The 27,132-nt window shown below is 42.2% G+C and overlaps 2 protein-coding genes across 20 annotated transcripts in view; one reads left to right on the forward strand and one right to left on the reverse strand.

Moving 5' to 3' along the window:
• The window catches only part of LOC126984009 (angiomotin-like), a 31,624-nt gene extending 15,887 nt beyond the window's left edge, over positions 1-15,737 (forward strand). For 5 of the 6 annotated variants that reach the window (XM_050837312.1, XM_050837313.1, XM_050837316.1 and 2 more), the window contains exons 12-15: positions 501-629; positions 836-951; positions 2,042-2,226; positions 6,554-15,737. In XM_050837312.1, coding sequence (XP_050693269.1) covers positions 501-629; positions 836-951; positions 2,042-2,226; positions 6,554-7,936 — 1,813 coding nt within the window. In that variant the 3' untranslated portion in view covers positions 7,937-15,737. The remainder of the gene's footprint in view (positions 1-500; positions 630-835; positions 952-2,041; positions 2,227-6,553) is intronic. The other variant, XM_050837318.1, reaches the window with a different exon arrangement.
• LOC126984010 (corticotropin-releasing factor receptor 1-like) overlaps positions 647-27,132 on the reverse strand; it is a 36,358-nt gene continuing 9,872 nt past the window's right edge. For 7 of the 14 annotated variants that reach the window (XM_050837333.1, XM_050837331.1, XM_050837323.1 and 4 more), the window contains 9 exons: positions 26,146-26,302; positions 20,800-20,930; positions 20,612-20,685; positions 20,268-20,403; positions 18,951-19,898; positions 18,767-18,855; positions 2,036-2,196; positions 1,255-1,416; positions 647-989 (listed from right to left, as the gene is read on the reverse strand). In XM_050837333.1, the coding sequence (XP_050693290.1) occupies positions 19,455-19,898; positions 20,268-20,403; positions 20,612-20,685; positions 20,800-20,930; positions 26,146-26,302 (942 nt within the window). In that variant the 3' untranslated portion in view covers positions 647-989; positions 1,255-1,416; positions 2,036-2,196; positions 18,767-18,855; positions 18,951-19,454. Of the gene's footprint in view, positions 990-1,254; positions 1,420-2,035; positions 2,197-4,933; positions 5,026-18,766; positions 18,856-18,950; positions 19,899-20,267; positions 20,404-20,611; positions 20,686-20,799; positions 20,931-26,145; positions 26,303-27,132 lie in introns of all 14 variants that reach the window. The other 7 variants (XM_050837329.1, XM_050837328.1, XM_050837325.1 and 4 more) reach the window with 7 other exon arrangements.

A 27,132-nucleotide genomic window follows, 5' to 3' on the forward strand; every position in this document is an offset into this window, starting at 1 on the left:
GCCAAAGAGGTACCCCGCAGCTCAAGACTTTCAGAGTCCTTATCTATGTCTTGGGCCATCGCATAGGGAGTTCCTTTGGTGTTTGTGTCGTGGCATATAATGCAGATTGTTTGTTGTGCATACTAAAACTTACTTCATTTAGATAAACTTTACTGGAACAGCTTCTACTGACATTTTATTTGCAATAGTTTATATTTTTGTAAACAAATTGACATTCCTTTTAATTAGCATTACTGAGAGTTTATAACCACACGAGGCATGAGGCTCATAAGTATGTTATCCTTGGCCTGAGTCAGTCTTACCTTATTGTTGATGTTGTCATAATTTATCTCACAATACCTGGAGTGTGTGTGCTTCCCGAGTAGGGTACAGATGGCAGGTGCCGTGGATATGTACAAAGGTTCTGGGACTAAAACAGCTTAACTTTGTGAATAAGGCGAAGAGTCTTGCTCATATTATGAGGACACTATTTATCCAACCAAACTTAATTGCTTTTTCAGGAACCGAGAATTGGAAAGCCATATTGCTGAAAAGGATGCTATGATTAGGGTACTGCAGAGGAGAGTTGAAGAGAAAGATGTACTGTATCAAAAAGCTCTTATAAGAACAACACTTGGCAGTGGGAAAAGGTAATTGATAGTGTATGTCTTGGAAAATTTGTATTCAACAAGTAGTCAGATGGATTACATGATTTCTTTTAAAATGCAGTCAGGGAAATAATTTCAAACTCCAAAGCCTTTTTCTGGAGTCTAGTCTAGACCACAATGCACAGCCTGAGCAGAGGGAATGTTGTTAGTTACTGCACAGTAATAAACCAAATGTTGTCTTTTTGCAGCCTTGATGGGCAGAGCAGCAGCAACACCAGTGTAGTTCACAGCTCACAGGCCTCCACAGTGCACTCCCACAGTAGCAGTGGGCTGGGATGTGGTGGGGTTGGCTCCAGCACCCCAGGTACTCCCAGGCGTGACGAAGAGCTTGGCGAGATTCTCCTGTAGAGAAAGGAGACATCAATGTTGCAGGCTTTTGATGCATATTGTCAGTGGGCTTATTGATCAGTGTACAGAATATCCTACTACTGATTTTGTCAGTATAATTTCTGAAGAGATGTTTAGTACCTGAGAGTCTTCACATTGAAATAATTACTGTGATTGTAATGTATATTTATTCAAAGTAATCTATTTTTGTACAACAAGCTGTTTGTGATAAAGTAACTAACTGCCACAGAGCTTTACAAATATGACTGTCACACCTTACCTCAGTTTTCTGATTGAGGTCATGTGTTGTGCACCCTCACAAGCAACAGTTTTGTTGTATGTGTTCAGTCCATTTGTGTCGTTACTGCTGCATGTTGTTGATGTCTGCCACTGTAACACTTGTGAGTCCTGGATGGCCCCTGAAGAACCGTCCGTTGTGCATCTGCTTTATGTTTGTCAAGTGTGAGCAGAGTGTATGTTGTCCACCTGCCTGCTGTCTGCCCACTTAACTGCCTGCCTGCCTGCCTGCCTGTTCACATAATCCTCCTTTGAATGTCATAGGTGAGACATTCAAAACATGTGTTGTACCTTTTGTTTCAGGTAGCAGCAACAGTTATTCCACTTTAGAGTTGTTGGATTTCATTCTCTTAAAGCTGTTTGTTTTGTTGTAAGCCCTTAAGAGGCAGTTTGTTCTTTAGTACTTTAAAGCTGTGATTTGCTTCTAAAGAATTTCAATTTTTTATTCATTCTATAGTTTGATTAGTTGCTTATGATTATGTTCCCTATTTCTAATATCTTTCCTTATTTATGATTATATTCCCATTTCTTATATCTCTCCTTATTGCTATGCTTCAGCAGTGCATGCACCTATTCACTGTATTTGTACTATACTGTTTAAATTTCAAATGCTTGGTTTGCATTCCTTGTGAACTTTAATAATCATGTCGCCTGTTTATTGTTAGGTAGGTATATTTTTAAAATATCAACTTGTTAGAAGTCACTTCTGCAGTAAGTGTGTAATGTATGTGTAACTTCACTTGTTAATGATCATCTTCCCTTACTGTTAGTGTCGCTGAGCCAAGAGCTTCACTCCCTGGGCTCGGTGGGACGGTCCCGGGAGCTGGCTGCTGAGCGGCGTAGGATGGACACCCACACTGAAGGAGGAAGTCAGTCCACAATGGCTGGTTTGAACTCGGAAGCTCCAGGCGCTGATGATCTGCTTCTAGACAATGAAGATGCAATGCTTGGCAAGGTGGGTGAAATATGAAAACTCAATTAAATATTGTGTTATATTTGATATATGCAAGTCATAATATTCCTCAGAAGGAAATTAATTTTAATAAACTGTTAAATTATTTTTACTAATTGAGCATTCTTTTTATGAGCCTTCTTTTTATCTTTCTATCTTTAAAGACTTTCTCTTCGCTGTTGCTCATACTAGTAGAAGCTATTCTTGTTTGAATACCTAACCTATTTTTTTCATATTTCCTGGCCATAGTACACATTAGAAGGTCCTTAGAATGCAGATATAGTTTGAAGGTGGAGGTTTTGTAGTTGGGATAGAAGTAATTTGGTGCTTTTTCATAATGACAGATTTAAATAATGTAGAATCTTTGAATATTACCACTACGGAGAATGGCGATGGATGTTTTAGTTTTTCTGAAGATGCATCAATACCTGCTACTTTTTGAAGTGCCATAGCCTTGTAGTTGAAGTAGTGGTAGTTTTCTTGCTTTTAAAAGTATTATTTGCAGTTGATACCTTGAAGAAGGTTTACAGTGAACACATCCCAGGATATTTCAGAATGATAACGTTACAAATCAGGTTCAGCAAAACATGAAGGACTTGAATCCTCCATAAAGCTTGTCATGGTTTTAACACAATCAAAGTTTTACAATCTTGTGGTAGACTAAAACTTCTAATTTGAGCCACTTCATCGTTGAATGTGGTTTACAGTAAATTATATATCCAGGAGCCTTTGGGACGAACACTAACTGCCTTACCCAGCGAGTGAGCTCAGAAGGCTGAAGGTGGATAAACTGAGACTCTCTTGAGATATGGAGGCCTAGCAGCGGTTAGATCGGTAGTGGCTGGTACACCTATTACAGGTCCAGCATGGGCAGTGGTGCCTGTCTTATGGGGGAAGCTAGGCATCTCCAGCCAACTGCAGCCACTTGTGGCTGAGGTTACTCTGGTTGATGAGTGTATAATGCGAGTGAGGCTGAAGTGCAGCTTGGGCTATTTGTCTCTTCTTGCAGTATACACTCCTATTGAGATGTGTGAAACTAAAGAGAAGGAGGTGTTCTACACCAAAATCGACTCTGTATTAGATTAGTGCCCCCCTCGTGATACACTCATTGTCTTGGACAACTTCAGTGCTACTACTGGCACTGATAGAGTTGGCTATGAGTGATGTGTTGATCCTCATGGTTCTGGTAGCAGGAATACCAACAGTTTTGAATTTTGCAAGGTTCAGGAGGCTGAAAATTGCAGTACCAGAGTTGCTTTGCTGAACTTGGTGTAGTAATATTGGATGAGTGGCAAAGAAGATTGCCCACTCATTATCATTAGAGGATCCTCCAGAACTGTAGTGTTTTCCAGTGCTGAGTTCTTTGCAGCTGACATAGGCTTGTTGCTGCAACACTTTAGCTTCATGTCAAGTCAAGAATTGCAAGATGTTACCATACTGTATTTCATCCGGAGAATGAAAGATTTGGCATGTGCTCATGAGTATGCAGTGACAGTCTTCAATTGGTTCAATGTGCTCATCACACTTGAGGTCACTGTAGAACTGGGATGCCTTCAAACATGCCTTCAAGCAGTAAAGGAGTGTATTGGAGAGCACCAGAGACCAAGGAGTGTTTTTGACTCGAGAGAGGCTGGAGAATACTGAGAAGTTAGGCTACCAGGGCTTGTGTCCTGCCTGCTACCACAAGCTGGGATTTTTCAGTCACCACCGAGTGACCTAAGGCTACCCACATGCCATCCTGAAGACCTTCTATCAACCCAGACTTTAGATTCTCTCTCAAAGAGATCAAAGATGAGTTCTGGGGGCAGCATGAACCAAGCAAGATGGCTCCACTATAAATACTTGCCTGCACCTTAACGGGCTAGGATATCCGACCATCAGGCCCCATTAAGATAGCCTGCCGGCACCATAGGCCGAAACATTAAAAAAGCTGAGCCTCCATCTCAGGTCAGTGCTATCGAAACAGCTAATGGTTGCCTTGTCAGACATGGATGGGCAGAAGGTTCGCTGGAGTTAGCACTGAGCCGGCAGCCCCCACCTGCTGAGTTACAAATAATGGATGCTGATCCACCCATTTACAAAAGTTCATTCACTCTTGATGAGGTCAAAGAGGCTGTGGCAAGGTTGATTGGTGACAAGGCAGCTAGTATTTCAAACCGTATTTGTAACATCAGTGTGGAGCTGCTCAAAGCTGATGATGCAGCCACGATCTTTGAGTTGCATGTTGTCTTGACTGCTGTAGGATGATCTGGTACTATTCCTCCAGACTGGAAAAGGGGGCTGGTCATCTCTATCTGGAAAGGGAACTGCAACAACTACCATGGTATTACACTGCTTTGTGTCCCAGGCAAGATGCTTCCTCATCTATTGTTCATGCAGATTTGCAGTAAGCTGCTGAAGCTACAGAGACCTAAGGCGCTCCATGCGCAGGAGCAGCTCAGACACAAGTTTTGATAGGATGCCGGCAGCCTATATCGATTTCAAGGAGTTTTATTCAGTGCATCATGATGCATTCTGGGACTGAAAGTGTGAGTGTGTGTAAGGATGGGGCAGGGGTTATTGTCCAGTTTCTTTCCTGTGAACACAGGAGTGATGCAGGGCTGTGTCCTTGCTCCATCACTTTTCAACACTTGCATGGACAGGGTATTAAACAGAGTTGTGGACAATAGTGATTGTGGAGCACGTGATTGGCAATACTAGGGTTACTGACCTTGTTTTTGCCAATGATGCAGCAATCCTTGTAGAGTTGCAAGAGGTTCTCGAGGCACTGCACAAGGAGAAGCCTCTGGGATTCCAGGTCTTCTGAGCCAAGACAAAAGTACAGGTGTTTGGAGGCTTACTGAATGAAACAGTACTGTCTATTCATGAGTGTGGTGAGGATACTGGTCTTGAAAAGTTTCACATGCCTCAGTAGCATAGTGCAGAACAACGATGGATATCTTCTGGAAGTCTTATGGTGGATTGGCCTTGCCCACAGTGTTATAAACTCACTCGGCCCGAACATACAGTAATGTCAGTATCTGGGCAGAAGGTCAAAGGCCTAAAGTTGCTTGTGCTGCCTGTCTTTGTCTGTGGCTTTATAGTGAATTGAAGAGGCAGATTAATGAATTCAGTAGTAAGTGCCTACACAGAATCATTGGCTAACGTGGAAATGACGTGTCAAATTGGCAAGTATTCCGTGAGACTGGATTGTAGCCTATTACCTGCATTGTCTGTGAATTACAACTGGCAATATGGGCATGTGGCATGTTAGCCAGAAGTTGACCCTGCTCACTGGGTTGTTTCTGTTGGAGGAGGCTAAGGGGACACCTACAAAGCTTATAGCTTGATTAAGTTGATGGCTCTTGCCATGAGGTACTTTGGATGGGATGGGGGCCTGCATGGAGACTTGCTTAAAGGGACACCCAGGGCTGGCATTGTAGGGTGGACAAGGCAGCATGCTGGGCGGCACCCCTAGAGTATGCCCCTATTTATTGATTATTATCATGCTGGATTTGTGGAGAACTAGTTATGTATCAGTTGAGTTGCATACATTTAGTTCTTTTAAATGCTTAAGTAGTGGTAGTTCTCTTGTGTTGAGTTTATTTTAAAGTACCACTGTAGCAATGCTTTATAAAAAAGTGGCTTTTCTAATGTATTGTTTCAAGCCAAATTATACTGTTGTAAAAATGTAAATTTCAGGTTGTTATTCATCAAGAGGCAGTAGGCATGACTGTAACAGCTTAGTGTGCCAGAAAAGATATGTTGAAGGGCTTTAAATGAGATGATGAAAATATCAGATTAAAGTGATAAAGGTGATAAATAAGGGTTATTTTTAGAAAAGGAAGAGGATGTACGGATATAATCTCTGCACTAAAAAATTACTACGAGTACCTGGAGGACAGGAATGGGACTGAATGTGCTAAGAGGGAGTGCAAGAATATGGAAAGTTTGACATTTTTGCCGTGGCCACACCCTTGGGGCAAGTTCTCGTTAGGGGATGGGGCATCAGAAACATGGATAGATACATCTAGATCAAGGAGTCTTATTGTTACAATAACAGTTAGATAAGAATATTACACCACAGGAGTAGAGAATGTATTGAAACTGCTGTTTTTATGTAAAGACTAAATTGACAAACCAAGTGGTAGATCAAGACAGAAAATCCTAGCAATCAGGTTGGGGATCCCATTGATGGATTGTGACAGGTTAGTAAATAGCAAAGTTACATGAACAATGAAAGTTGTTGCAAAAGGTTTGAAAAAAATATATAGGAATAGGTGTGAACTGGATTGGCCATTTACCCTTCTACTGTCAGCTTTCTGGTGGTGACACAAATATTTCATTGCAGCTGCGTGTGGTGTGTTTTCCAGGATTGGTTAATACAAGCTCTGCAGCTGGAGAAGGCACGATTTCCCAGCCACTACTGGCGAGTGTAGACAGGCACCCCTCGGTGCTCCTGCATAACCAACAACCTTCCAATGACTTGTCATTCCTTACCATCAACAAGGGATCAGAGCATCCTTGTGGTATACAGACAACATCCTACAGTGACATATCTGGCCCCCCTCCTCCTCAGTATGATTCTCCACCTGCATATGCACCTGATGCCACAGCAAGGGTTCCCTCAGCAAGAGAGTTCTCGGTCTTGAGCATGGCACAGCCACAAAATCTTCCATGTCACTCATCAGTCAGTGCTCCTCGAGGTGCTCCTCCCCCATACCACGGACACCATGAGCTGCTCTCCCAAGGCAGTACTGGACTTCAATCACAGTCTTACTATCCTTCCGAGCATGCATCTCCACCTTTAGTGCCAGACAGCCCGCCCATCCACGTGAAGCGAGATATGATATCTCCAAGCGCACCCAATCTTTCTGCAGACATGCCTTTGCCTCGGCCCCCAATATGTCGCAATCCACACCACCCGACAGTTGCATGCAGGAAGTGCAACAGTGTGCGCAGCAGCAACAGACACAATGCTGCTATTCTAGTTCGTCGTGCCAATTCAAGTGTTGGCCATGGCTACAGAAATTCAAGACCAGTATCGTCATGCCAGGCAGACGATGACACAGATGACACCCCAAGTATATTAGCTCGTCTCAGAAGAGAATGGGAAATGGGTAATATCCCTTCTATTGAGAATCCATCTGGAAGCAAGACTGAGGCACCTCCCCACAACACTTCTCAAAATTCCCAGTTTAATGATAAAAGGGAAAGTGTCAGAAATGTTAAAGAACCATGCCAAGGACAGCAAGTACCATCAAATAAGGGACTACCAAACCAGCAGAGTGACTCAACAAACAGCAAATCGCCAGAGCCTCTAAGAAAGGAAATTCAATCCTCCACTTCTAAGGACAAATCAAATAAAGGTAAGTCAATGAAGCAAAGCTCCACAGCAGCAGTGGGTAATGCAGGACAAGACAAAACTGTAGTCAAATCTACATCAGTGTCATCTAGTGACAGTACTGGACCAGCTGTGGCCTCACCCACTACAAAACAGAATCTGTCTTTCAGAATACAAAATCTGTTCAATCATCCAACACAGGGGTCGGATTCTGTCAGTAAAGGCTCAGGGAAGGATTACCTTAATAACAAAGTTAATCAGGAACAAAAGAAAAATGATATTAATCAGCTGAATAATAACCAAGAAAAAATAGAACTCATAATTTTAGAAGATGCTGATCAACTTAAAACCTCAAAAGACATCACAAAACCACTGCAGGATGTTATCTGATGTTTGATTCCCATTTGGATTCAATGAAGGAATTAGTAAGGAGTATGTTCTCCCACTGAGATATGAATCTCATTGTTCACAACTCCTTTGAAATGAAGTTACTGGAGTTAAACCTCATGAGGATGACCTATGACAAATTAGCTTACTTCATGGGGATCAAATTGAAGGTCCATTTGAAACTCCTATTTTCTGTCATTATTTCCATAAAAAGTTGCATTCCTTTCATGTAACTTTGGCTTTGAGAAGGATAATGAAATCCTTCAGAGCAAAGCTTGATATCAGCATGAGTTGGTACAATGCTGGGTATGATGATAGAAACTGTAGGTTCAGTAACTTCTCAGCAGGCTTTGTATTCTCTACGAAACGTCCTGTACATCTGAAACTGATGAAGTAATCAGTTTTGAAATATAAAATGGAAGGTGTATTCAATGTACTATATTGAACCATATGCATATGAATTGACCTAACTAAGCATATTAGCACAACATTTACTACTGAAATTCATGTATTTTCAAAACCACTTGAGTAATTATTTTTATCTTACAATGAAAACCAGGCACTGAAAATAAATGACTAGTTATTTGAGATTATGTATCAGCTGTAGCTTTCATGCAGTGCCTCCCTTTAGCGAGTGGGTCATGTGTTTTTTGTGAAACACATTTCCCTGTTTTCTAAGACCACGAACCTGACAGCTTTGTGTGGCCCTGCACTTCCCATGAACACAGTTTTTCATGGAGTATTTGAGGTAATGAAGAGTCTGTAGGGGGAGCAAATACTTAACAATGGTTCCTAATGTAAACTGGTCAGCACTATGGTTGCAAACTTTTAGTTTTTAGTAATGTGCCATTTTAATGTCACTGAAAAGTGCAGAATGGTGAGTAAGCCAATCAGTGCTTCATAAAATGAGTTATTGTGTCGTGTTCCCGATCCCTCTTGGTATGTTCTGTTGTGTTTGAAGTATGGATCTCTGCAGTGGCAGTCATTGCTACATTTCTAATCTGGAAAGCTGTTTACAAGGGGAAAGATTTTGAGCAAGACTTTCTGGAGCACGAAATGGTGTGAGGGGCAGTGTTGCTGATATACATGTAAATATTTCAGTATGAGGCGAGACCTTCAGTATGCTGGCAGGTAAACAAAGCTCATTGAACTATGATAACATTGTACCTCACACAATGATAATAAAATTAAATGGTAAGGAAAGCTTAATAACTTTCATTGAATTGCAATTCAGCAAAACCATGACATAATGCATAGATTCCAAATACTTGATTCATATTGCAGTTTATTAAATAACAGTTTTGAAGTCAACAAGAAAAGTAATTGTTTCCGGGTATCAAACACCCTAAAAAAATACTCATTTTTCAGTGTGAAGGATATTATTAGGGCAGAGGGGAGATACCTTGATAGGGAAGACAAGTGGGAAATATTTATTTCCAAAAATTGTCTTGGAGAGGGTGACTGGTTTTTGTGAACTTATTCCTCATAACAAACAAATTAAACGGAAAAAACAAACCAAACCCTCACTTATGATATTAACCGTGTGTGGCCTAGCCAGGCAAGCTGTCTACCTTTTGTTAATGAGGATACAAAGTTTTGTGAGCGAGTTCATTTGAACTGAGTGTTTTTTAACATAATACCTGCTAAATTATGTATTGTGGATATTTAATGAGCAGACTTTGGCAGGAATTCTATCGTGATTTAAGAAACCTGTCATGGATGGCTCCACAGCTCTCTCAGTTGATGTTTTCATCTCAGTGCTGTGTGGCATAACACCATTATAGCCCATTCCAAATCAGAATGACAGCAGACTCGCCCACTATTTTCTTCTTGATCTTGACGGCCAAAGTGGCAGCCCATCAGTGGCTGAATCCTTCACTTCATTCCAGGTGTGGCCCGGGCAACATCTCTGTTGCCTGCAGGCAGCCTGACAAAGGTCTTGAGATGTTGAAAGACAGCTTCCCTCATTCGATTGATCAATTATTCATATTTCATTCTTTGGGGACGATGGCTATGGAATTTGTAACAGCCCCCCATTAGCCACTAGCCGCGGCAGGGGCTGGACCACCACCCCGGAAGGTGGGACATGAGCCCTGCCCGACTTATAGAATATATACCATAGCTAATGAAGTAAGGATAGTAATTACTGAAAATTCATAGATCAGCCTTTTCAAAATATAATCAGATATAATAAATATCAAAAGATTTCACATTTTTTAAAATGATTTTTCTCTCATCATGGCCTTCAAGTTACTATACATGCTCAGCATAGACCTTTATAGAAGTTAAAATACCATGGTATGGTAATGTTGAGGTGTGATGAAATATTTCAACATCTCAAAACCTGTTACGTGATCTGCCGGCCACCGTGTGGAACATTGTATGGAGGCAAGGTCTGGAGTAGAGGATACCAGTGATGTGGTTGGCTGCTGCTTCATACAGTCAAGATTGAAAATATAGTGGGTTTGGTCGACTAGAACTCTTATTTGAAATGGCTGTAGGTTAAATAATAAGGCTTTAGAACCAGGCAATTCCATCCATCTTGTCTCCTGTAATCAATTCACCATACTCTTAAGACTGTCACTTGGGTCACAAACTGCTCATAGTTTAGTGAGATAGTCTGATATGTTCTACTACTCTTTTCCCCATCAAGGAGCCTTATGTAATACAGTGGTGTATTAAGTGAGAAGTGATACTTGGTCTACTGAATGGGACAGTTTTGCTTTGTTGCTCGAGGTAACATTTCATGTGCAACACTGATATTTGTTTCCCTCCATGAACATTGCTAGCTCACGGCTGGTTGTGTAGTCCCTTACTAACTTAAAAGGAACACACACACACACACACATATATATATATATATATATATATATATATATATATATATATATATATATATATATATATATATATATATATATATATATATATATATATATATATATATATATATATATATATATATATATATATATATATATATATATAAAATTACATATTTGCTCATCAAAGCTACTCATTTCATCCATCCACAACCAGTATTAGAATGTATAGTCTTCAGAGAGAAATAGTATTTCTGTATGTATATCGTCCATCTGGTTAGGAATGTATACTCAATATGAAATGTACAGCAGGTGATTAGTTTTCAAAAGAAATGAACAAAAATTTTCTACTATTGGTGCAGTTGTGGAATGTTTGGGTTTTTAACCCAAACAGTGATTGTACATGTTTTTGCAGCACTTCAGTCACACAATAGCTTCATTACTTTCTGTCCAGGAGGAAGGCAAACCATTGGATTTTACACACACTGCAGCTTTCCTTTCAGGAGCACAAGTCTAAAATATGCACAGTAATAGGATGCAGTCAAAGTTTACTAAATAACCTTGTCTGGCACATCTGAAATTATTGACTTGCCTCCCTACCATCTCAGAGTGTGTTGTTACTGTAATGTGGCTGCTGTGCACCAGAACAAAATGCTTTATAATATAGGTGTAAAGGTTCCAACAATTGATGGCAAAGCACTTATTGTATGTTTCAGAGCTGGACTCTGTTACTTTACTCAGTTTCAGGACTTCACATCATGTGATGTGTAATCTTTTGAGTAAGAATATTTCATGCAAGTCATCAGCATTAGAAGCTGCATTTGTTGGCTTTTTTTTTTATTTTTTTTTTTTTATTATTATTAGATCTGAAAAATCTCTGCCATTCGAACTGCAATATCAAAGCACTGAATGCCTTATATTAAGTGAGTCAGCATAGCTTGTCAAACGTGTCTGCAACTATTTGGTGCCAAGACTGGAACTATTTTGCTATCGCTTCCTGTTACGAGGGTGTTTGTTTTCATAGCTCAGAACAGGTCTCTGTATGTTCATATTTAGCTTTTGAAAGTACAGTAAACTCACACTTTTACAGACCTTGATATAAAGACTTTTTTGCCGTAAACTTTTTGAACCAGTCTGGTATATGTGTGGATTTACCAAACAAATTTGGTTAGTGCAGGGTTTGGCTCAGTGGTGGGCTGGCCAAACGTGTACATGCACATTGGTCGGTGACGATGGAAACAAAACTGACCAGGTGGCGCATGTCAAGTCAATCTAGCCTTGTCTGCCTGACTGTAAACAGCTTCACTTTTGTCCTTGTGTGACTCAATTCTCATCAAATATAACAAACAAACTACGTTATATTTGGAAATTGTCAGAAATAGTGAACCTTCAGCTCGTTTAACAAAGTTTGTTATGTACGAAAAGTTCTGATCGCTTGGATATAATGGATTTTTTAATATAATGTCACCCCCTTCCACCAATTGGTTTTTAAAGTGAGGGTTTACTTAACCTGAAACTGAATGATGTTTTAATTTTACTATGACAAGTGATTTTTGAAATAGGTTGATATGGAATGTGTGTGTGAAGGTAAAATATTTAAGAGCTTCTCTGTGCAATGATATGAACATTTTTTCTGGGCAGGAGATTGTATGAAGCAAGGACAGTATGTTCAGTTGTCTGTCATTATATTGCAGATTCATTTTTTTGTCTCATACTTTTCAAGCTTGACACTACTTGAACAAGTAATGATTGCTGAATATGAAAAAAAAGCATAATATATGTAATGTGTTTGTTGATTTAATTGTATATATACAACTGTGAAAATTGCAAATATGTTAATTTACTAGACCAATAATGTAAAAAATGAAGGAACTGCCTTAGTTGAATGAATTAGGATGACTTTTTTTTTTACCATGTCTTGAATTTAAGTTGGTGTACCTGTGACGTGTGCCTTCCTGTCCAGCGTGCAGCACAGAAATGACTCAGAGCTGAAAATTTTGTGGTCACAATTAAAATAACTTTCAATAGATTTAGTGAAAATAATTCTGTTGTAAGAATTATTAAAGAAATATTTGCTCATGAGAAAAGTAGCACTTTGTACTGGAACATTTACATACTGGTACAACACTACTGTAGTCCATACCTGAAATGGTTTGGAAAAATATTACGCACGTTTAAAGATTTTAGTCTGAACATTTTGCTGCTTTTTGCGATGAAATAGATCCATGGCTTCAGCCATTACTGATTTAGAATAGAATGGGGTTTAAAAATCATATTAGAAAAGTTAGCACTCGAAGTATGGGACAATTATGAATTTTATATCTTCCCTTGAAATTTGACAAGACTTCACATTACATAGTTGCTGGATTACATAATTACTTATCTTAAGACAGCCGTCCGTCTATGCCACTGAATAGCATCCTGATATATGCTGTCTTGACAGGAATCATGTATCATGTTTTGAATGTACCGAACTAATGTGCCATACTGCCAAATGATTATATATATATATATATATATATATATATATATATATATATATATATATATATATATATATATATATATATATATATATATATATATATATATATATATATATATATATATACATACACACACACACACACACATAAAGCCATCTAAATAGCTAAAAAGGCACAATCACTAGCCTATCATATTCATTATGTTCTTTGGTGGGAATATCACTGAACAATATTCTGGTGATAAACGGTGCTTTTTATATACAGTACTTTACTTATTTTGTAAACTACATACGGCAATTTAATATTGGGTTTATTTAGACTATACAATACCTTTTACCTTAGCTACTCATTAGTAATACAGGACGCCAGGTCTTTGCCTTGCATGAACACTAGATAGTAAAGCAAAACTGGAACATGAAATGGTGTGGAATACACTATTGATAGTGTACACCTAATGCTTGTGCATTTGCCAGGCTCATGCAGAGTAAAGATTTGTGACTCAAGGTCAGCATTGTGCTTTATTTGACATTGCCCCAAAGAGCTGCTGCTGCTGCTGCTACTACTACTTTACTACTACTACTACCACCACTTCTTGTACCATGTACTTTGACAAAAGTTGGCTCTTTCTCATCTCAATAGGAATTACTATATAAAGAAACACTACTTAATCAAAATGACCTTTCAAAATCTTTGTGTGCCACAAGGGTGAGTCCATCTTCCCCATCTCATCATTTGAATTTCAAGTCAACCACAGGGAGAAAACTTGACTATTCCATGTAAAGGAACTTTCTCATTATTGTATGCAATGTGCATCTTTGGTTTGTGATTCTACTTATTAACCCTTTAGAGTTAAAGACATTTAAAAATGAGTATTGTGCATACATGTCCCACGTGGTAGTTATTCAGTGATAACATCTCCGAATACGCTTTGTTACGTTCTCTTGGCTTCTGCCGTGTCAGACAAGGGAGGGTCAACAGGTACAAAGCTGCCGTATCCTTCACGCCGCCATTACCAAGCCATGTGTTGTATTGATGCCATTTTTATGGTTTTGCTGTTTGATATTCATGGATAAAAATTACATCCTCTTATTTTAATTATGAGTATTGTCTTCCATGTGATGAATATTGATATTAGGAGAATTAGCAGCTTTTAATTTTTATTCGATGGGAATGTGTGTTGTCACATCTGATGAAATTGTCTTCAAACCAAAGATAATTGATTAGTGAATCTCATTTTTTTCTCATGGGTTAGGGTAAATATGATTTTCAGATTTTTAACAATTTGTTTATTGGTTTAATCTGATATTTGGAAAGAGCATGATATAACTGTCTTCCTTGCCATTGCAGCTGTTTCAAATGTAAATATTTATATATATAAATATATCTATATAAAACAGTGTTTCTTGACCTTTCCATTCCTCTGCATGATCATTTGTAAGGCTGCGAACACCTGGGGAAAGCTGAGCTTTTGTATCCTTAAAATAGGTATTATGAGCAAACCAAATAGGTTAAGAAAAGTAAATGAGGAAAAATTCAAGAATAAGATTGTGGTCAGATCAAATAAACATGCGTTTGGTTGGCTGTTGAATATCTGATTGGATGTTACAGGATTCAGTGAGGTGAGGAGACTTGGGGAGGAAAAAAAAAAAAAAAGAGTGCCTAGGCGCAGTCATGTATTTTACTAGACAAGTGATAAGAGGAAAGTGTGGTGATACTGAGTGTAATTCAACTGCAGGGTGCAGGGAAAGTACTGTATAATTTAATTTTCAGAAGACAAACAAAGCTAATGCAGCGACTGCCAGACTAAATACAGACACAGTACCGGAAAAGTTAGGATGAGACCATATCACCTAAACTATTTAGGGCAGGAATAAAAAAATAAAATTGGAAGCAAATAATGAAGTAATCTTCAATTTCCAATGACGTACTACTTCATTAGTCTAGTGGCGAACTGCTGCAGATGATAGAAGAATTAAACATGGAAGTCCATAATTAGGATTTAAGATAAGAAGACAAGTTGTGTTCAGTAGCCACGCTGAAATTGAACAATGAGTCAGTTGTGATGAAGCTCTAAAATAGTAAATGAATAAGTATACTTTGGACAACCGATACAAACCAATTTCACTCGAACTTAAAATAAATACTAAAACTGGGCCAGCGTGATTTTAGAAAACAAGGTAACACTTTGAGGCGCCCTCTATCCTTCAGAGTCATGGACACTGACCAAGATTCTGTGAAGTAAGTTCAGGAGCACCCAAAGAAGTTTGGAGACAAATGTGAGGAATCACTATAATCAGTGACATCTCAAGTAATGGACGGCTTACTCTTTTTATATTGCGGCGCCCTTGTCATTAAGCCGCGAATTTTGGAAAATCAACCGCCTTGGTGCGAATCGCCATAACTCCCTTATTTCTGGAGCTACAGTAAAGTTTTTTGGTATCAATCGACGGCAAAATGAATGGGCTATATTTTTTAATTAGCGACCGGGCTCGAAAACGGACTCGAAAGGGTCAAATATCGAATAAATTCGCAAAAAAAGTATGAAAAAAGTTCCCAACCTTGAAACTCACTCATTTTTTTGAGAATTTCAAAAAAACTTACTTAACAAATGATTTAACCCTGCCAATGTGCTTTCCAATATGGTGCATAAAATTTTTCTACTCCCAGTAGTTTCGTCGCTAGAGCTCAAAATGTAAACCCTGTCAAGAGCGATTTTGACAAACTCCAGACACTTTGCCGATTTTGTCTAGTGTGGTCTTGCTATTGCCTCTAGAAGGCTGTAATTTGGCATGTAGCCCCTCTTGGCAATGTAGTTTGACCAACGCGAAGGATTTTTTGATAGCTCGATTCCAAGTTCATCGTCGAGCCGTCACAAAATAGCCTGTTTTTCGGCCCTTTTGCCGCGATTTGGACACGTCCAAGTTTTCTGCTTATAACTTTTTTATTTATTTAATGCTTTCCAATTTATTTATGATTATTAATCTGTATTACAAGAGCTTTCATTTCCCACCAAGCACTCCTTCCTAGCTTCAGTAGTTTTCGCTCGAGCTCGACCAGAAGTCGCGATGAATATTCGCCGAATCTGACTCATTTCATGCGCCGCGACGAAAAACCTTCCTGACGCCACAAAAAATGATATATCTGCATAAAAATTCATATATGAACACTTCAATATGTTGACTAACTTGTATTAAAATCACTTTAAGATATCTAAATAAAAAAGTTACTATTTTTTTATAATCATTTCACTATATAAATCAACCTATATTAAGCGCCTTATTATACTGTACATTTTTTTTTTTTTTAGAATTCAACCATATTTCTTCCCATTTATGAATAATACATTTAATTTGCTTTCTTTATATATATATATATATATATATATATATATATATATATATATATATATATATATATATATATATATATATATATATATATATATATATATATATATATATATATATATATATATATATATATATATATATATATATATATATATATATATATATATATATATATATATATATATATATATATATATATATATATATATATATATATATATATATATATATATATATATATATATATATATATATATATATATATATATATATATATATATATATATATATATATATATATATATATATATATATATATATATATATATATATATATATATATATATATATATATATATATATATATATATATATATATATATATATATATATATATATATATATATATATATATATATATATATATATATATATATAACATAGTAGTCAGATCTTAAGCCGCTTGTGCTTCTTGCCTTAGTGTATGGCTGTGAGACATGCCTTTGGTATATCAAGTGCCTTCCCAGAATCATGGGAAATAACTTCGTGTTGAACCAACGACTACTCCGTGAAGCTGAATCATAGTCATTACCAGCGTAGTCCATGAACGCCAACTTCGGATATATGGCCCGTGGCGCGCCTCCCGGACGTCGATCCTGCTCATAGGGTTGTTTCTGTACGAGACAACCCAGAGTGGAGAGACGAGGGTGGGGCAAGTTGAGCGATCCTGCCGGGACTTGGAATGGATTGGGCGACTGCGTGGGAGCTTGCTTTGGGGGACCGTCTGGTGAGGAGGGGGCGAGTGAGTGAAGCGACGCGCCTCCGGACATATGCTCTTTGTTCGCACGTCTACCACAAAGGAGCTCAGGCGCACCCCATAGAGCATTTTAAAAGTATAGGTTCCCTGTTTTTAAGGAATTTTAACGAGAACAAGGTGGGAAAAGTATACCTCTGGATCACTAATTGACGAGTGATTTCATATTTGTCACTTCCCTACACTGAGGCCTCGCCCCATCGGCCCCCATGAATGGGAAATATTCAATGTTTTCACGGCGATTTCCTTCGAAATATAAATACCGTAAAAAAAATTAAAAAAATGGTTGTGACCTTGATCAGTCACTGGTTGGATAACTGTTATCGCTGTTTGGCGATGTGAGGAAATAGAGGAAAATGAGAGAGGGTGAGAAGTGGAGAGAGGTGAGGAGAGATGTGGAGGAGTGGAGAGGAAGGAATAAGGGAGAGGTTTACTATCGCAATGGCCATTTATCGTCGGGAATGTTATGACATTACGGTCAAAGAGGTCACCAAATCCATTAGGCCGGCCTACAGTCGTATGAAGGCGCCCTTGTTCAGAGCCATGAGTATGTCCCATACAGGAGGGAAGCGAGTACGAAGGCCCCGGCAAAGGGCAGACGGTTAATTAAGGAAATTGGTGCAGGGAAGACGTTCTGGCGGACGAACGACCGAGAGCCCGAGGTGTTTATAGACCCTGCCAGTGTAAGTTCCGTTGAAGTTGTGTTCTTATGTGTTATAGTGCTCCATATGTTGTATTTGTATGTACGTCAAACAGTCGGACACCTGACGGTGTATTACAATGTGTTATACTGATCCATGTATTGTCTTTTGTACTCGATTGGACACCAATCAGTTATCACTGATGTATAAATGCAGTGATGAGAATAGTTAACGATAGATGATTCTCGGAGTGTGATGGTATGTACTTCATATTGACAGGTTTGATCGATAAAACCAGAGATCGCATCAGACAGACGGGTCTTTCCTTTTCCATCAACTGACAATTTACTGAAAAAAAATCGCATGAAGAAAACCCAACCCCCTCGGCCAGCAGCTTCATGAACCTAAACTGATCCTGCTGATAAATTCAACTAATACCTCATTAACATGCCTCACCACTACGACATGACCGAACAGTATATCACACACACACACACACACACGAGATCTTCGTTTATTAGCAGCCTGCTTCAGATGCTCGAAACCGAACGCAATAACGAGAGTACTACCTACTGAGCAGGTTGTTGCCTCGGCTCGTCTACTCGTTATCCACTGTAGTCACTAATACAGCCATATGTAAGCTTCTTCCTTCCCTACAGCTTGACAAACTATTACTTCTACACCCTAAAGACTAAGAGATATCAAGACTCCGAAAAATACCTCATATCGATACGACGGATGGACGCCATCGAGTGGAGACTTCGGCGGTTTTCCTTCACCCCTTCACGTTGGTATTTCTCTCGCTTCACCTGCGGAGTCAGAAAAATATTTCAACATTAAAATAGTCACAAACATCTCCCACTCAGGCCCAGCAAAACCGCGTTAAAATGCTGCATCGTCTCACCTCCACACCGCCGCCCTTCTCCATGACAGGCCCAGGTGGTAACGCCAGACAGGTGCGCGGGTTGATTGTATACCAGATTCAAGTTCTGCGCACCTCAAATGCGACGCAGTTCCTTAATAAAATGAATCAATCCTGCTTCGCTCAGTGCAAGTCCTATATTTCACAGTTTATTCATTTGACATTCCACTTTGTCCTGGCCTTCCAGCTTTAGTCTTCGCGGGGATCGTACGAAAGTGTCATTTTTGTGAGTACTACATGTATTTGATTTGTATCAGTGACGTTTCAGAGGCAGCGGCCGCCCCACCACAAACTGGTAAATTTAGAACAGTATTTGAGAGCTTCAAAATAATAAATAAATAAATACATGATAAATCACAAGATATTAAATATAGCTAATATATCGTATCACTGTTGTGATTGGCAGGTATTATTGGAGCACCGATTAACCTGTTGATCATCCTCTGATAGTGATGCTTTGTCCTCCAGTTAGGCGCGGATTGTAGGCTACGCGATACTCGTCATGTGTTGGCTGTGCCCGCGGGGTGCACTGCGGGGGGGATGAGGGGCAGGGGGGGGCCTCACACACTCCAGCGGTATCGCCTCGGCGCGCAGCACCCTCAGGCACAGCTGACGGAGGTAAGGCGTGTGAGGGGCGGTGCCGCAGCGTGAAGTGGGAGGCGTGAGGACAGAGTGCAGCGACGCAGAGCTGGCTGCAGGCTGTCTGGGGCAGGGGAGATCTGGGGAGTGGATATACGCCTGCACTGTGCTCAGGGTCTTGGCGTTGGAGGTGAAGGAGCAGGAGGCCTCAAAGTCACCGCTGCTCCGCGTCTCTCGGCGGCGGGAGGGCGGGACGCCCAGCCATCGCGTGCGGTACTGCCGCCACCGCTGCCGCACCGCCTCCTGCACCTCGCCGTTCAGGAAGCAGTACAGCACGGACACGAACACGCCCTGCAGATTAAAGTTATTTACTATCGCCAGCCTTGATGAGGGCGATAATGTTTTCGTTGATGTTCGTCTGTCTGTTTGTCTGCATGAATGTTATCAAGATCTCTAAAAATACGCATTGATATAATATCACCAATTTCATATGAAAGCAACGTTAGGTAAATATATAAAATAATAGAGGAAAATTGACAATGGTGGCGAATAAATTAAAAGAACTGACTGACTGACTGACTAATATATCTTCTATGCTTCTATCTATGCTCACGGAACCATTTAAATTCTTAAAATGAATAAGACGGAGGAGGAAGCTCTGCCCATTAGGAATAACTGTGCCTGAAAAGTAAGCCAGGCGGCGGGAGAGGCGAGACACACCTGCGAGGACTGCAGCAGGGCGTTAGCCAGCATGTAGGCGCCCTCCAGACCCCCACTGTCGGCCGGGTTGACGGCGAAGAGCAGGTTTGTGGTGCCCAGCAGCGGGAACAGCACCAGCGTCGCCTTCACCGCCGTCCTGCACGAGAGTGACACGTGAGGCTTCCAAGAACTCAACTGTCCACTTACTGATGTAGAGATTTATCGCTGGACTACTTCAGGTACATCAGGATGGTGGATGTGTGAAGGTTGCGTGGTGTGGTGGGAACAGCCGAGGAGGAATCAGATGGAGGGTAGGAAAGCGTCACGTGAAGGTGGGCAAAGGAGGGAAGGAGGGAGGAACCTACCTGACCTGAGCATCACTGGCCCTCAGCTTGGTCACGAGAATCCGGACGATGTTCACCAGGAAGAGCAAATTGACCTGTCAGAGGAAATGGTATGGGAAGAATATTGCATAGAAAAAATATATGTAAACAAAAACTGAAAAAAAAAAAGTCGCGTGTGTGTGTGTGTGTTTGTGTGTGTGTAAACTCACCCCCAGCGCCGCGACCATCGGGGCCACCAGTATCCAGACGAGGGGCAGATCGCCGTAGCCTCGCCAGCAGCGCGTCGGGTGTTGCACGGCCATCACGGAGGACCACGCCGCCAGGAACACTAGCGGGCACCCTGCAACGACGCAACACCCCTTCAGCACCAGCGGACACCATGCAAAGACACAACACCTTCACAGCACCAACGGGAACTATACAAAGACAACTCCACCAGCGGGCACCCAGAAACGACACGACCCCCAGTCAGCCCTCCTCTTCCCCCCAGGTAGTCGTTCCTTTCCCTTCCCAGCTAGTCCTTCCCTTCCCTGCTAGTCATTCTCTTCCCTTTCCTTCTAGTCCTTCCCTTCCCTTCCCTGCTAGTCATTCTCTTCCCTTCCCTGCTAGTCCTTCCCTTCCCTGCTAGTCATTCCCTTCCCTGATAGTTATTCCCTTCCTTGCTAGTCATGCTCTTCCCTTCCCAGCTAATCATTCCCTTCCCTTCCCAGCTAATCATTCCCTTCCCTTCCCTTCCCAGCTAGTCCTTCCCTTCCCTTCCCAGCTAGTCCTTCCCTTCCTTTCCCAGCTAGTCCTTCCCTTCCCTTCCCTTCCCAGCTAGTCCTTCCCTTCCCTTCCCAGCTAGTCCTTCCCTTCCCTTCCCAGCTAGTCCTTCCCTTCCTTTCCCAGCTAGTCCAGCAGCTGATTCCAACCTTCAGGGCTCAACCGTACGAGGAACGACTCAAGCGACTCAATCTCTTTACATTGGAGAAAAGACGCCTACGAGGGGATATGATTCAAGTCTTCAAGTATCTAAAAAAGTTCAATAACGTCGATTACTCCAAATTCTTTGAACTGCAAACCAACTCAAGAACTAGAAATAACGGTTTACCCATTCAGTCGAGTCGATGTAACACAGACATTGGAAGGAGTTTCTTTTCAAACCGAGTCATCCGCCACTGGAACAATCTTCCCTCAGAAGTAGTAAATGCGAATACCATCAACTCCTTCAAATATAGAATCGACCGTCATTTCGCTGCGTCAGGAGTAAACTGAATAACGAGGGGCTTCCATCTGCTCCTCAATATCGAGGTGCTTTCATCTGCTCACCAAGCCCCAAGTGGCGGTCGAGCAGATTAAATCACCCAAGCGGGCGACCTCGTAATGAGCCAATAGGCTTTCTGTTGCCTGCATTTCCATGTTTCCATGTTTCCCTTCCCAGCTAGTCCTTCCCTTCCCTTCCCTGCTAGTCCTTCCCTTCCCTTCCCAGCTAGTCCTTCCCTTCCCTTCCCAGCTAGTCCTTCCTTTCCCTTCCCTGCTAGTCCTTCCCTTCCCTTCCCAGCTAGTCCTTCCCTTCCCTTCCCAGCTAGTCCTTCCCTTCCCTTCCCAGCTAGTCCTTCCCTTCCCTTCCCAGCTAGTCCTTCCCTTCCCTTCCCAGCTAGTCCTTCCCTTCCCTTCCCTTCCCAGCTAGTCCTTCCCTTCCCTTCCCAGCTAGTCCTTCCCTTCCCTTTCCAGCTAGTCCTTCCCTTCCCTTCCCTGCTAGTCCTTCCCTTCCCTTCCCAGCTAGTCCTTCCCTTCCCTTCCCAGCTAGTCTTTCCCTTCCCTTCCCAGCTAGTCCTTCCTTTCCCTTACCAGCTAGTCCTCCCCTTCCTTTTCCCAGATAGTTCTTCCCTTCCCAGCTAGTCCTTCCCTTCCCTTCCCTTCCCAGCTAGTCCTTCCCTTCCCTTCCCTTCCCAGCTAGTCCTTCCCTTCCCTTCCCAGCTAGTCCTTCCCTTCCCTTCCCAGCTAGTTTTTCCCTTCCCTTCCCAGCTAGTCATTCCCTTCCCTTCCCAGCTAGTCGTTCCCTTCCCTTCCCAGCTAGTCCTTCCCTTCCCTTCCCAGCTAGTCCTTCCCTTCCATTCCCAGCTAGTCCTTCCCTTCCCTTCCCAGCTAGTCCTTCCCTTCCCTTCCCAGCTAGTCCTTCCCTTCCCTTCCCAGCTAGTCCTTCCCTTCCATTCCCAGCTAGTTTTTCCCTTCCCTTCCCAGCTAGTCCTTCCCTTCCCTTCCCAGCTAGTCCTTCCCTTCCCTTCCCAGCTAGTCCTTCCCTTCCCTTCCCAGCTAGTCCTTCCCTTCCCTTCCCAGCTAGTCCTTCCCTTCCATTCCCAGCTAGTCCTTCCCTTCCCTTCCCAGCTAGTCCTACCCTACCCTTCCCACCTAGTCTGTCCCTGCCCTTCCCAGCGAGTCCTTCCCTTCCCTTCCCAGCTAGTCCTTCCCTTCCCTTCCCAGCTAGTCCTTCCCTTCCCTTCCCAGTTAGTCCTTCCCTTCCCTTCCCAGCTAGTCCTTCCCTTCCCTTCCCAGCTAGTCATTCCCTTCCCTTCCCAGCTAGTCCTTTCCTTCCCTTCTCAGCTAGTCATTCCCTTCCCAGCTAGTTCTTCCCTTCCCTTCCCAGCTAATCATTCCCTTCCCTTCCCAGCTAGTCATTCCCTTCCCTTCCCAACTAGTCATTTCCTTCCTTTCCCAGCTAGTCCTTCCCTTCCCTTCCCAGCTAGTCACCTCCTCCTCCCTTTTCCCAGCTAGTCCTTCCCTTCCCTTCCCAGCTAGTCCTTCCCTTCCCTTCCCAGCTAGTCACCTCCTCCTCCCTTTTCCCAGCTAGTCCTTCCATTCCCTTCTCAGCTAGTCCTTCCCTTCCCTTCCCAGCTAGTCCTTCTCTTCCCTTCCCAGCTAGTCCTTCCCTTCCCTTCCCAGCTAGTCTTTCCCTTCCCTTCCCAGCTAGTCCTTCCCTTCCCTTCCCAGCTAGTCTTTCCCTTCCCTTCCCAGCTAGTCCTTCCCTTCCCTTCCCTGCTAGTCCTTCCCTTCCCTTCCCAGTTAGTCCTTCCCTTCCCTTCCCAGCTAGTCCTCCCCTTCCCTTTCCAGCTAGTCCTTCCCTTCCCAGCTAGTTCTTCCCTTCCCTTCCCAGCTAGTCCTTCCCTTCCCTTACCGGCTAGTCCTTCCTTCGAGATGTGTTTATCCACGCGCTGTGTTTGTGACCACGACTGTCTTCTCGACCTCATAGAGACTTGAAGAACTCCCTGTCTAGACTTTAATATCCTGACGCTAGCCGTGCACTGGGAAGTCATTGAGGGCACATGAAGGTGAAATATTAAAGTCAATACAACGATCAGGACTATGGGCCATATTCTTAAACATTCCCGGGCCTGTGCCGATACATTTGACATAGTTTTTACAGGAGTTTGGGGTATTTAAATGAGTAGTTTAATGATCCTGGTGGTAGTTTAACCCTTCTTCTGCAGCGTGAACCTAAAAACACACTCGTTAGAACCCGATTGATCTCCTTTTTGACCTTTGGAATTAGTTGATGTGAGAACCAGAAGCGTCTTTAGAAGAATACCGACTGAAGAAACCGCGGTGATGTCCTTGTATAAGTTTGTTGATAAAGAAGAATGGAACAAAGGGAAGCAAGCAGCGGATGGATGCGTGCCTCGGTTGTGAAATGTCAATGCTGGTGAACAGGTTAAAAAAAAAAAAAGGAGAAAAAGATGTTCAGAAGATGGTGAAGACACGGATAACGAGGGAAAGATGAGAAGGGGAGAAGAGGAGAAAAGGCAGAAAAGGAATGAAAAGGGAGAACGGAGGAACCATGAAGGGAGAATATGTACAAAGGAGAAGGAAAAAAATATAAAAGGGAGGAAGGTAAAGGAGAATGAACAGCGGCAACTACAAGAGGAGTAGGAGGACGATGATGAAGAGGGGGAGAAGAAGGGCGAGGAAAAGAAGGAAAAGGAGGACGAGAACGAAGAGGAAGAGAAGGAACAAGACGACGACGAGGAGGAGGAGAAAGAGGACGATGAGGACAAAGAGGAAAAGGAAGACGAGGACGAAGAGGAAGAGAAGGAACCAGACGAGGAGGAGGAGGAGGAGGAGGAGAAAGAGGACGAGGAGGACAAAGAGAAAAAGGAGGACGAGGACGAAGAAGAAGAGAAGGAACTAGACGAGGAGGAGGAGGAGGAGAAAGAGGACGAGGAGGACAAAGAGAAAAAGGAGGACGAGGACGAAGAAGAAGAGAAGGAACTAAACGAGGAGGAGGAGGAGGAGAAAGAGGACGAGGAGGACAAAGAGGAAAAGGAGGACGAGGACGAAGAGGAAGAGAAGGAACTAGACGAGGAGGAGGAGAAAGAGGACGATGAGGACAAAGAGGAAAAGGAAGACGAGGACGAAGAGGAAGAGAAGGAACCAGACGAGGAGGAGGAGGAGGAGGAGAAAGAGGACGAGGAGGACAAAGAGAAAAAGGAGGACGAGGACGAAGAAGAAGAGAAGGAGCTAGACGAGGAGGAGGAGGAGGAGAAAGAGGACGAGGAGGACAAAGAGAAAAAGGAGGACGAGGACGAAGAAGAAGAGAAGGAACTAGACGAGGAGGAGGAGGAGGAGGAGAAAGAGGACGAGGAGGACAAAGAGGAAAAGGAGGACGAGGACGAAGAGGAAGAGAAGGAACTAGACGAGGAGGAGGAGAAAGAGGACGAGGAGGACAAAGAGGAAAAGGAGGACGAGGACGAAGAGGAAGAGAAGGAACTAGACGAGGAGGAGGAGAAAGAGGACGAGGAGGACAAAGAGGAAAAGGAGGACGAGGACGAAGAGGAAGAGAAGGAACTAGACGAGGAGGAGGAGGAGGAGAAAGAGGACGAGGAGGACAAAGAGGAAAAGGAAGACGAGGACGAAGAGGAAGAGAAGGAACTAGACGACGAGGAGGAGAAGGAGAAAGAGGACGAGGAGGACAAAGAGGAAAAGGAGGACGAAGAGGAAGAAGAGAAGGAACTAGACGAGGAGGAGGAAGTACAGGAGCAAACATAAAAAGGGCGAAAAAACACGTAAACAGACCCCAGCCGATGGTGTAGAAGAAGTCGAAGGGAGCCCTGGACGAAAAGGAAGAGAAGAAGAAAAGGAAGTAGACGAGGTGGATAATGACGCACGCTAAGCAAACATGAAAAGCGAGAAAAAAACAAACAAACAAACATGTAAACAGACCCTAGCCGATGGTATAGAAGAAGAAAGGTGCCAAGGACGAAAATGAAGAAAAGGATGCAGAGAAGATGAAGGAGGCACACTAATCCAACATAAAGGAAGAAAAAAAACATAAACAGACCCCAGCCGATGGTATAGTAGAAGAAGAAGGGATCCCAGGACGAAAATGAAGAAAAGGATGCAGAAAAGATGAAGGAGCCACACTAATCCAAAGTTAAAGGAAGAAAACAAACATATAAACAGACCCCAGCCGATGGTATAGAAGAAGAAGGGATCCCAGGACGAAAATGAAGAAAAGGATGCAGAAAAGATGAAGGAGCCACACTAATCCAACATAAAGGAAGAAAAACATGTAAACAGACCCCAGCCGATGGTGTAGTAGAGGCCGAAGGGCGCCCGGGAGTCGAACACGTTGGATGTGAGGCGGGAGTGCAGGAAGAGGCCCTCCACGAACATCCAGCTGACGGAGGCCATCTGAGCATACATCCGAAGGCCCAGCAGACTCTTGCACAGCCAATCCTGGAAGAGTCCGGTTATGAGGACACTCGAAGGGCCATATTTTCAAACATTTCGGCGTCCAAGCACATACATTTGATAAGGCTTCCGCGTGAGTTGTGAGCATTTCCAGGGGTAGTTTTATGGCCGTAGTGATAATATGACAAAACTTCTGTACCATGAACGTGAAAGAACAGTCATGAGAACGCGATTAATCTCCTTTTAGGCCTTTGGAAATTGTTAGTGTGAGAGGTGGGAACGTCTGAAAATACCGACTGAAGACTGGCCATGATGGACAGAAATGAGTAACCCTATGTAGACACGATGCGCTTCTTCCATAGGAGATAATCAAGGGTCTCACGTCGTTCAAAGGAAGTATTTAAAAAGGATGTTTTTACAGTTCTTTGTAGTTATGCATTCTTTGTGAGAGTCTTTGGGAGATAGATAGATAGATAGATAGATAGATAGATAGATAGAGAGATAGAGATAGATAGAGAGAGAGAGAGAGAGAGAGAGAGAGAGAGAGAGAGAGAGAGAGAGAGAGAGAGAGAGAGAGAGAGAGAGAGAGAGAGAGAGAGAGAGAGAGAGAGAGAGAGAGAGAGAGAGAGAGAGAGAGAGAGAGAGAGAGAGAGAGAGAGAGAGAGAGAGAGAGAGAGAGAGAGAGAGAGAGAGAGAGAGAGAAGAGAGAGAGAGGAGAGAAGAGAGAGAGAGAGAGAGAGAACCGTAACAGTCCTTTTAGAGAGAAAGAGAGAGAGAGAGAGAACTAAGAGAGATAAAATTTAAAGAGAACAGAACAAGAACAGAAACACACACACACACACACACACACACACACACACACACACACACACACA

The sequence above is a fragment of the Eriocheir sinensis genome, chromosome 55 (assembly GCF_024679095.1).
Source record: "Eriocheir sinensis breed Jianghai 21 chromosome 55, ASM2467909v1, whole genome shotgun sequence".
In the NCBI taxonomy this organism is placed as follows: domain Eukaryota; kingdom Metazoa; phylum Arthropoda; class Malacostraca; order Decapoda; family Varunidae; genus Eriocheir; species Eriocheir sinensis.